General features: G+C 32.5%; 1 protein-coding gene and 1 non-coding gene across 3 annotated transcripts; one reads left to right on the top strand and one right to left on the bottom strand.

Annotated features, from left to right (window-relative positions):
• Positions 1–3,998: 3,998 nt before the first annotated feature.
• On the bottom strand, positions 3,999–7,204 carry LOC105794656 (uncharacterized protein At4g28440). 2 transcript variants are annotated; one of them, XM_012623939.2, is made up of 3 exons: positions 7,040–7,204; positions 6,273–6,500; positions 3,999–4,596 (listed from the first exon to the last, which is right to left on the bottom strand). In XM_012623939.2, exons 2-3 carry the CDS (start codon positions 6,490–6,492, stop codon positions 4,406–4,408), a joined length of 411 nt encoding a protein of 136 aa, XP_012479393.1. In that variant the 5' UTR covers positions 6,493–6,500; positions 7,040–7,204; the 3' UTR covers positions 3,999–4,405. The 2 variants fall into 2 exon arrangements, with proteins under 2 accessions (XP_012479393.1, XP_052484466.1); XM_052628506.1 differs by having other exon boundaries at positions 7,119–7,143.
• A 397-nt stretch (positions 7,205–7,601) lies between these two features.
• LOC128040206 (small nucleolar RNA R71) lies at positions 7,602–7,707 on the top strand. The gene has a single exon (XR_008194864.1). It is a non-coding gene; the product is annotated as a small nucleolar RNA R71 (small nucleolar RNA).
• Positions 7,708–11,798: the final 4,091 nt, after the last annotated feature.

Raw genomic sequence — 11,798 nt, 5'->3', positions numbered from 1 at the left:
AATCATGTTTATTTTGATAATGTTAAAATAAATAAATTGATAATGTTTATTTGATCGAATTAAAACTACATATAATTTGTACTATTAATTATTAAGTTCGGTTAATTATCCGATTTCGAACCAAGTTAACCTATAATCGAACTTTCAAAAAATCATTAGCCGACCTCCGATTGAATTAGATCGATTTGGTTGGTTAATTTAGTTTTAACCAAAATTTGAACACCCCTATATGTACCCTCAAGTGTGGATTTAAGATACTCGGTCTGGAGATTAATGTTTTATTTATAATGTAGTCCTCCAAATTTGTGTGCTTGTTTTTAGGGTTTGGGCAATTTGTTTGATTCTCCACAACTCGAGAGGTAGCCCAAGGGTTTGAAAACAGTGCATAGCCCATAGTTAATATATGGAAATTTCATTAGAGTTGACCAAACCATTATAAAAACTGGTATTAAAATAAACAAACAGCAAACATTCTGTCAATATTCCATATATTGGCTTCTTAAATCTTGATTGCCTCACATGCTATCCCATTCTTTGACAATCTTAAAAAACAAAAATCATTCTCTTTCTACGCATCAATTTATTAACCTGAATGTTCAATCAATATATATATATATCTCTTAATTCTTGGATGGGTTTAACATTTGGAAGACATTATTCACTCCATAACATCATCTTCACAATCTCTTGTTTTGAGATTATATTTATACAGGGGTCGTCGTTGAAATTGTTTCATGCATGATATGTGTACAATCTAATTAATTAACTAACTATTGAGGAAGGGTTTAACAACGTACGTCCTCCAAATTATGGCTATTTTTGTATTTGATTGTGATAATTCAACATATAACATTACATTATAATCGTTATTTAGATGATTGATCCGTATATTTATGTCAACACTATGTATGCATGATCATAAATGCTACAAACAGGAGGCATACGATTAATATCTTATCGAAGATTAAAAATCTAATTCTACTATGGATTTTAAGTAAAATTTTGAATTAAATTGATATACCCATTCCGGCACTGGACGTTCCAAAAATGAGTATTATCGGGTCGGGTGAATATCCTTTCAATTGGCGAGAATCCGTTACTTGAACGAAACTAGATCTTGTGGAATCATATTGAATATTTGACGATACATTCCGTACCTTGCTAAAAAATCGATCCTTGTTTACCAACCATACATTGTCTAACCAAATCCAATTCTCTCTCGATATGTTCCTCAAAAAATCCGATACCTGTGGACTCTTTCCCCAACTAACGAAGAGATCTTGGCGGAATTACCACATATGAAATTGAGCACAATTTTGCAAAGAAATAGCCCTCTTGCCTCTCAAGAAGAGATGAGAAACATGCTCAATATCATTTGATTGAATAGTTGACCAGCTCCTTGTTGTTTGAATAAACCCTCCACTTCAATTGGTATTTTTTCACGAAAAGCAAACATGAGACAACCAATCCAGTCTTTCACTAAGATTTCGAATAGCTGTCCCGAGTTCAAGTTGATTATATTTCGCCTCTTACTCGGAGAAAGACGATCAAACAATTCCCAATCATGGTCCTTGCGGATCGAATCACCCATATAATATACAAAAAGAAACTCCAGATATTTGATATCTTTCTCTTTGAATGAGATCTCAATTCCAGCAACGGTTTCATTAGATATCTTACAACTAGAATCCCTTTTTTTTCTGATCCAGTTCCTTCACCACCGTGGACCCCGGTCTTTATCATATTAATATTAATAAAGAGTTTACTTTTTTTTCTATATATACAACAGAAAGTTGTTGTCTTTTTTCATCAAACAAATATTTATTTTTTAATTTACTAAAAACTCAACGTTCATCTACAAGACTAAAACATGAATACAATGAAGAAATTAAGCAATTATGACTAATATAAAATGTCATCAGTAATAGACCTGTCCATGGGCCGGGCCGGGTCCGGAAAAATTTTTCGGCCCGCCCCGAAATATGGGCCTGAAATTTTGCCCAGGTTCGGCCCAGGAAAAATATCATAAGCCCGAGCCCGGCCCGGCCCATTTTTTAATAAACATTAAAAAATTATTTTAAAAATAAAAAAATAAAAATAAAATTATTTTAAAAGTATTTTAAAATTAAAAAATAAAAATAAAAAATATATTTATTATATTTGGGTCGGGCCGGGGCCAGGCCCAGGCCAAAAAAGTAGTGCCCGAGGCCCAGTCCGTTTTTTAAACGGGCCTTATTTTTTTGCCCAAGCCCATATTTCGGGTCTATATTTTTACCCGAACCCTCCCATATTTCGGACGGGCCGCCCGGCCCATGAACAGTTCTAATGCTGGATAACCTAATTGAATTTGACGTTTCAGCCTATTTGGTGTCATGTTAGACACTGTTTTTCTTTCTCTTTCAATTTCTACATCATGGATGGACATCGGGCATGTGAGCGATTGTCTCATTATGGTTTGCCAAGGGAAACATCATAGTGATAATGATATATTTAACCCTCTAATTTTATCACAATAGTCATTTTAATTTTTTATTTATTTATTATTTTTTTAGTCTCTAAATTTGTTTTTATGTCAAATCATTTTAAAATAAATAAAAATTTAATGTTTTTAACTTTATTGAAGTGATATACATTGAATTGCCACATATATGACATGTCAATATTTAATTAATTTTTAAAAATTTAAAATATATAAATTATTTTAAAATTTAAAATCACTAAATTTATTTAATAAGCATAAAATTATGAAAACAAATATTTTTAATATTATTAAAATTTAAAATATTAATTAAATATTTATATGTCATCTACATGACAATCCATGTGTATGCCATGTCAGCAAAGTTAACAAACGTTAACTTTTTCATTCATTTTGAAGCGGTTTAACAAAATAAAAAAGAAAAAAAAACCAATTCAAAAGTTAAAAAAGAAAAAATTAAGTGAATGGCTAAAATAATTTTTTTTGTAAAGTTAAAGGACAAAAAAATCATTATGCCCAAATGTTAAAAAGGACAATGGATGGGCTGCAGTGTCCCACAGTTTATGCGCAGGAAAAGGTGATGGGGATACCGTTAGGTCCCTACCCTCTTTTTTTATTATTGTTATTTGCGAAGAGGAAATCCATCAAACAATATGGATCTGATGGCACTTTGTTTTTGTTCAGAATGAGCATATTGGAGATGTATTATAAGTATAAGCGAGGTTGATGAGCAATGGCCCGCCCTTAATCTACCAACTTTGTCATGTTCATTCAGTACTGCATAAGAAAATAGCACAATCTTGTCAACCTCCACACATTTCTATTTGGGAGTCCGTATTTAAATATAATTTTTGCAATTAAAAACAATACATAAACTTACTCCACTCCCAATACTCACATTCTCTTGCAGTCCCATTCTTCTCTACCTTCAGATATAGTTGACTGACTCTGTGCAAAAAACAATATACTGCCAGTTTATTAAAGAAAAAAGCTTAATGACTTTAAAAAATTATTTTAACTCAATTCTATTTAGTTAATCATCCCAAAAAATATGGCATCATAAAATTTTATAATTTCCAACCATGGTAAAAAGGGGCACTGGGGACAGCTTTTGCCCCGTGTGTTTAAAGGCGTAACCTTTTCAGCCTATATATTTTGCCATGATATCAGATTTTTGAGATTAAAATGTACCTACATTTCATTAGTCCTTCATAAAAAAATTTAAAAAGTTGTTTAATTAGTTTAAAGTTTAAACAAAAAGAAATAAGTCCTGAAATTCCAACCTCAACAAGATCCTAAACAGAACAGTCATCCAGGATCTTAAGTTTCCAAAAGATGTTAAAAAAGAACATTAAAAAGAAACAAGAACAGTCATGAAGCATGCCATCGAAGTATGAAGTAAAAGAATGTTGCACCTTTATATTAGGCTAAATCATACCTGCATGTATTCCGCATCTCGAAAAGTCGGGTTTGACTACACTTCTCGAATCAAAGATGAATAACAGAAAGCATGGAAAGATTACACAAGCAAGAGATAAATTAAGTCATATGTAGGCATACATTTTATAATGTTAAAACTTCTTAAGCATAATCTAAAAGCAAAGAACAAAACAAGTTCGCTGCCGGGAAACACGAGAAACTAAACAAAAGAAAGCAAGTTCTAAAAGCTAGCTGTTTTTAACTCTAAAATTTACAGCCACCACCATCTGTTTGGAGGTGCAACCAAAAGGTTCTGCTGGATTTGCTGCAAGGCAAGAAGCAACTTTTGAGTACTACACGCTAGCTTCCAGATTTCTTCTTCCTAAAAGCGAACTTCACAAGCCTTTTGAAGACGAGATGTTGCATAGATCAGAATAACACATTTACTGGAGTCGATTTTATTCGTGGGACACAATACAGAAACAAAGCAAACGCCGTCCCGAAAGGTTACTCTTCAACGACATTAACCAGTTCATACTCGATCAGTGACAGATTGTTGTCTTCCTTCACATTGAAATTAGCAGGTTCAGCAACCTCAACACGACCCCACTTGTCCACAGCAAGCCTCATCGATCCTTTAAACATGTCAATTTTCGCATTGCGAAGAGTTATGGTAGTACCCTCTTTCATTAAGTCCACTACCAAAATAAAAAGATGGGCGTTAGTCGAAATTAAAACTGTGATCTCCTGACAAATAAACCATGTTTGTTGATCTCCTATCTGATTGAAGGCATAATATCAAATCAAGGGATATTGAAATGATCAAGGAAACATTCATAATCACTATTATGTAAATTATCATAAATGAAATTTAACTCCCCAGTTTGGCTAATTTGGTTCCTTATGCATGTGCAAAAATTCTATTTGATATTGGACAATTTAAGAAGACTTTCCAGAATTAAGGCTTGATGTATACCACTGGAATTCAGTACTTATTTTTATTCTTTATAATGAATACAAGTGCAAGCATTTTTTTTTTCTTTCCATTGTTGTTTCAAAGAAAGTTAGGCAAAGCATTTTACAGACCTCTAACATTGCAATAGCACCTAGTAGCCGGTCAGATGAAATTAGTTAGGTGATCAACAATTCCAGAGGGATATCACCTATCTTACCTAGGTTTGCCTGAACTGCATATATATTCAGAATGAATGCAACTCTAGAAGACAACCTGGAAAAACAAAGTCCCCAGGAGCTATATTCCTACATGTTGTGGTTAGCTATTAGATCTATTGTTAGTTCTTCTCTTATATTCCCTTAAGACGTGTAGAAAAACTAGGTTACATTCATAGCAGATGAGCTTTCATTGGATATTGGAATAAAATTCAAGTCCCAAAAACAAAATAATTTCTAGCCCCACTTCAAATTAATCGAGAAAAAAGGCTTTTGCATCAGTAAGAAACACAAGAAAACCAAAGATGAATGAATTCTATCACAAGTATAAGCAGCAGAATGCACTAGAACACCTAAAGCATCATCTCTCTGAACTCAACAATATACCACAATGAAGTTTGACATCACAATAAATGCAATGTAATATTTGCAATGATTAGATGTAAATGGAACTTTAGCACTAAAACTTAACATGTGCTGCAAAAATATGAACAGCCTAGAACCCATAGCCAACTGAAAATAATCAAAACTTTAGGTAAATAAGGACAAAAGCCAATCAAATTGGATACGGCATATTCTGTTAATAAAGCAACACAATCACTAACTCAAGTGATCAAGGTTTTCCTTCATGTTAGTGGCATTATTGATTGTCATGTGATACTAATCCAATGAAGCGCATGAGAACATGCCTTCACAAATATTGTATTGGGTTAAAATTATGGAACCCTTATGCATTAAAGTTGTTCCTGAAAACATTCATAGTTGTCATATTATCGAGAAAGCATACACAATGCTCAAAGACAAGCATATGGTAAATCTTTTATGCATATGATGCAACTTATCTAAGTTGAAGTATGGAGATACTTGGGGATGACATATAGGCGCTTATTAAAGAAGTTCATGAAACACCTTGTTATGTGAACACTATTTGGTGCGAACAACCACTCAAGGGTCTATGTATAGATATCATTGTTATTGCAAAAGCAGTTTAACTATGAAACCGATGTTGCATTACTTGTCTAAAAGAGAAAGAGAATAGAATACAAAATTTGACCAGTGACGGCTAAATTACATGAGAGGGGGGAAAACAAACTAATTAAATGCAACATTATAAGATGCGTGACAAGTTAAACCTCAAGCAAGAACAGAAGTAACACTATTACCCAAATTAAACCTACATCAGGAGACGACTATAAGAAAGTACCTTGTTCATTTCTAGCAGTAAAGATAATCATTCCAGTTTCATCTCCTACCAAGCATTCAGCAATTCGCATTTGACGCACCTGAGGACCATCAGCCCGACCCTTCTGCAATACCATCTTTGTATTGACAACCTTGACAGTAAGAGTGTGACCAATAGTGCCAGGGCGGAGTTGGTCCACCTTGGTAAAAACAGGTTTCCTCAATGACTTTGATTCCGCCATTTCAATATCTTCAAAAAGAAAGCACAGATATATCAATCATCGGCAAATGTACAAGATAAACCAGCTTTGAAAAGGAAATATCACACCAAAAAACACATGCCTTTTTAACATAGGAAGAATGGTGAGGAAAGCACAGCATATGATTTACTACATTCCAAATTTAATTTTTTTTTCAACAATAAATAAATAAAGTAGCTAAACAAAATGATTTGAAACTCTAACTGATTTTTAACAAAATTAAAGATCCAAGCAGTTCGTTCCAAAAAAAAAAAAAAACAGTCAAGTTTTGCATCCAAGGGCAATACTTGGATCTAATAATAGACTATAAGTCCAAATATATTTAATAAGTTTAGATAGAGCAGTAAAATCCCCAAATTTACCCTAAAAGCACAGATTCCGATAGTAAAAAAAGACAGACAGATCAGATAATAGAATTGATCGAGCCTAACGAATTAGAGTACTGTGGTTCTCGTTTCTAATAATTTAACAGAAGCTTAACGAATGATATATTGAGGAAAGAAAAAAGAAATTAGGGTTTGGGAGTTACCGAGTGGGAGAGCGAAAGAAATTGAAGATTAGAGAGAGATTAAAGAGATCTGTTTAAGAAACGGCAGGCACTCACTCACCAGTTAGCAGAGTCAAAGTCGGCTAAATGGTTTGCATCAATATCCGCCCTTCATTTTATCTCACTTCGGATTCCATATCCTAACCGTACACATATTCTTCTTTTCTTTTAGGTTAAAATCTTCTTCAATAATTTTTTTAAATTTTTTAAATATAATTATAATTTAATTTATTAAGATTTAGATAATTTCTAAATATAATTGATAAAATTATAAGATCGAAATACTTTTTTATCATATTACATTTAAATATAATTATAATTTAATTTAAAATAATTTATTAAAATTTAGATAATTTTAAATATAATTATATAATTAATAAAAGCCTAGGTAATAACGTTAAGTATAATATATGTATAGATAATATCACTGGAGTATAGATAATCACTTGTACATAATCTTTAAAGGGATCTTTCGTATACCTACTTCTTAATTATATTAATAATATAATATATTTATAGTTTTTGAACTTGGAGCCATAAAGGTAGTTCATGGTAAGGACACCTTCTTAACATATCATTAATCTCTCCCATGTATCATAAAGAGTTTCAATATTAAAATAAACAAAAGAAGAGATGTCATTTCTTAACTTATTTGTTTTAGCTGATGGAAAACATTTTAACAAAAATTTCTCAGTCATTTAAGCCCAAGTTGTGATAGAACTTCGTGGCAATGAATTTAACCATTATTTTGCCTTACTCCTCAAAGAAAATGAGAACAATCGTAAGTGTATGGCGTCATCAGTAGCATCATTGATCTTAAATGTGTCACAATTCTCTAGAAAGTTAGCCAAATGAATATTTGAATCTTCATCTTACAAACCATCAAACTGAACATATTATTGTAACATCTGAATTGTGTTCGGCTTCAGATTGAAATTGTTTACAGTAATAATCGATCTCACGATGCTCGATTCAGCCCAAGTCAGAGTGGGCTTAGCATAATCAAACATAGTATGAGGAACAAGAGTTGTATGAAACTTTTACTCGATCCATCGAAATCTTTTCAGAAAATTTATTTCAACTCCTTATAGATCAAATTTTTCACTATAATGACAACTCAATATGTATATAGGTACAATTGATAACATTAATATCAAATTATAACCAAAACATTAGTAGAAACTTACTTGTTGAGTAATTCAACTAACAATAACTAATCGACGATTTCCCCTTTTCCTCGTACGTCTGTAGCCCGTTGAGTTTCTTGATCTAAAGCATAATTTGATTTAATTAAACCAGTTTAAACCACCTAAATATTTAATTTATGCATTTAAGCCATTTTAACCATAATTCACAAATTTACCCTTAACTTTACTATTTATGAAATTTAGTCCTTAACCCAAAAATTATCAAATTAAGCATAATTAAAGCTAAATCAAGCTAACCGAATTTCCTATAGTTCTATAGCAATCCATAAAATTCACAAATTCCTCATATATCTATATACTTTTAATAATTTATTAATTCAATCCCTTACCATTAAAAACATTAAAACTACTTTATAAAATAACATTATTTAACTACCAAACTCACAAAACCATCACACAACTTCAAAAATCTCTTAAAATCAACAATGGTACATATAAAAACATTCATCAATTTCACAAATTTACACCCAAGTTAGCTAGATCTAGCTGCAACGATCTCAAAAACACGAAAATCACTAACAACGGAATCAAAAATCACTTACATGCAAGGTAGATGCTTAGCCGAAACTTTAAGGTCTTTTAATGGTGATTTTGGTTGCAAAAATCCAAATGAAGAAGATGTTAGACATCATTTTTCTTTTTTTTATGACATTTAATTTATTTACCTTTTTACCCTTAAAATTTAACTAAAATTTTCCATTTAAGGCCATCAAATCAAGTGTTTATAACTATTTAAGCATTTTAACTAATAGCAACTAATCTTTGTAACCTTTACAATTTAATCCTTTTTCTTTAATAAATTATCTAAGCGTTAAAATTTATTAACTAAAACTTAATAGGACATTATAGAAACTCTATAAATATTAAATAAAAATAAAAAACTGACTTACTAGTCGAAATTTGTGGTCCCAAAACCACTATTTTTTATACCACTGAAAAACAGGATGCCACACTAACTCACCTTCTATTAACTCGCCATAAAATCTCGATTTTTTTATAAAAATGATCCTAAAAATTTGATTAATTATAAAAATGACCTACTTTTCTAATTATACACGAAAATGACCTAAAAGCTACATTAAAATTTGGTGGAGCCAAAGAGTTTGGCACTACCAACATGCCATGTTAGCAAACAAGGTAAAAAATTATTTTTTGGTGGAGCCATGTAGAATGGCATCACCTATATAAATACTAGGGAAATACTGCTATTTTTGAAAAATTAAGGGGACTTTAAAAAAAATCATTTTTCGGTGGAGCCAAAGAGTTTGGCGCCACCGGTTTTCAATGCGTCAGTGTTTTCTTTTTTGTTTTGTTTTTAATTCTAAAGCTATAAAAAACAATTCTTATTGATGGAGCCATTCTAAATGGCGCCACCACTTTATTACCAAGGTTTTTAAAAGTGTTTTTTAATTTAAAATTTTTTAAAAAATAATATTTTATTTGGTGGAGCCATATAGAATGGCGCCACCAGTGTATTATGTATATATATATTTTAAAATGTATTATTTTTTAATTTAAATTTTTTTAAAATAATATTTTATTTGGTGGAGCCATATAGAATGGTGCCTCCAGTGTACTGTACGGTTTTTTTTAAATGTGTTAGTTTTTTAATCTAAAAATTTTAAAAATGATATTTTATTTTGGTATGGCTCTACCATCTTGGTTGTCCTACATATATAGATATTTTTGAGGCTTTTTTGTAAGATTTGAACTGGAATAGAAGAAAAGAGAGAAATTGTTGTGTTTAGTAGGAGAGTTCAAAAATTCTGGTGAAGATGAATAACTAGGTGTTTTTGGTGTACATTCTTTTTTTTTTATGGTGAAATTGTAGAATGTAATGTTGATTGTGTATTTCAAGGTTAGCAGAGAGTAGGATTGCGATTCAATAAAATTGTGAAACTGGAAGAAATGAAAAGGAAGATCAGTGCGAAAATAGCTATATGTTGTGGAAGGAAAATCTCTAAATTATTTTACAAGTTTTCAATCTCTACAGATCTGTTGATATTTTGTGAGATGCAACTATTAGATGATGATGATTTGGGCATTATGATGGAAATATGGTGGTCAACTGGAAGTGAGAACCCCAACCAGTTGAGTTATTTACTGAGTTAGCAGACTTAGAGCCCGTTGAAAATGTTAGTCAAATAAGTCAACATCACGGGTTTAAATTTGATCTTAATGTCGGATGGACAGATCAGTTAAGCTGTGAAGGGACATCGCAGATGCCCAAAAATCCAAATTATGGTGGGAGTTCGTATAAGAACCCTGCCCCGAGTCTCCTTCTACAAATACATCCGGAAGTGATAAGTACCGAGGCAAACGCTAGAGATGGGACCCATAAAGGTGAAGATTCTTATCAGGATGTTGAAGATTTTAGTGACCTCGATATTGATGAGGTTCTGGATGATATCGACGATGAAGGCCTAGAGAAGGTTGAAGATGCTCACACCCCTTTCTTCAGTAACCCAAGTCGTGGCATTATTTTATGGAATGACCCTAAGGGTGACATGTTGAGCATAGATCTAGATACAACGCATGCATCCGAGTTCCTTCAGTACGCTGATAAAGTCCATGCTCACAAATTGGTGTCAAATTTGCAATTGGAAGAGTTGTAAATTGGGCAATGGTTTGATAACAATGTGGACTGTGTGTTTGCCATCAAACAGTACAACATGAAGTTTTCGACTAATTACAAGGTCACCAAGTCTACACCAACATTATATGTTGGTGAATGTTAGAAAACCGATGATAGGTGTGGCTGGCGGGTTCGGACTGCATTTATACAGAGGACTCAACAGTGGCAAATACAAAAATTAGAAGGAAGTCATACATGTACTGTCACACTTATGACTCAAGACCACCGGAAATTGGATGTCAAAAGTATTTGCAACTATATCATGCCACTAGTGAAAGATATCCCAACCATTCTTGTGTCGACATTGATTGCAGACATAGAAGCCCAGTTCCAGTACAAAGTGTCGTACAGGAAAGAATGGTGGGTAAAACAAATTGTCATGCAGCAATTGTACGGCGATTAGGATGAATCATACAATGAAATTCAGAGGTGGATTTCAGTAATGGTTGAGTACGTTCTAGGAACTGTCGTGGACTTGAAAATGTTGCCTTATAGAGGCCTGAATGGATAACTGAAACTGGGGAGAAGAGCTTTTCGTCTATTGTTCTGGACTTTCGATCCATGTGTTAAGGAATTCTCCCACTTCAAATCGCTTGTTCAAGTTGATGGAATGTGACTTTATGGAAAATACATGTAGATACTTTTAATTGCACAAGACGGTAATCGAAATATACTACCGATCACTTTCACCATTATGGAGTCAGAGAACTCCAAATCGTATGTTGTCAGGCAAGACAACATTTGTATTGTCTCTGAGAGATCGAAGTCCTTGTTGCTGCGATTCAATAATTTGAGGTTTCGTGGAGGCTCGTCTACTACATTCGGCACATCACTGTCAATTTTAACAATGAGTACACGAACAAATAATAGAGCAAACAAATCGTGAACATAGGTAAAA

Source organism: Gossypium raimondii, chromosome 3 (assembly GCF_025698545.1).
Source record: "Gossypium raimondii isolate GPD5lz chromosome 3, ASM2569854v1, whole genome shotgun sequence".
Lineage (NCBI taxonomy): Eukaryota > Viridiplantae > Streptophyta > Magnoliopsida > Malvales > Malvaceae > Gossypium > Gossypium raimondii.
The sequence above is the reverse complement of the archived record's forward strand: the minus strand, read 5'-3'. Positions and strand labels throughout refer to the sequence as shown.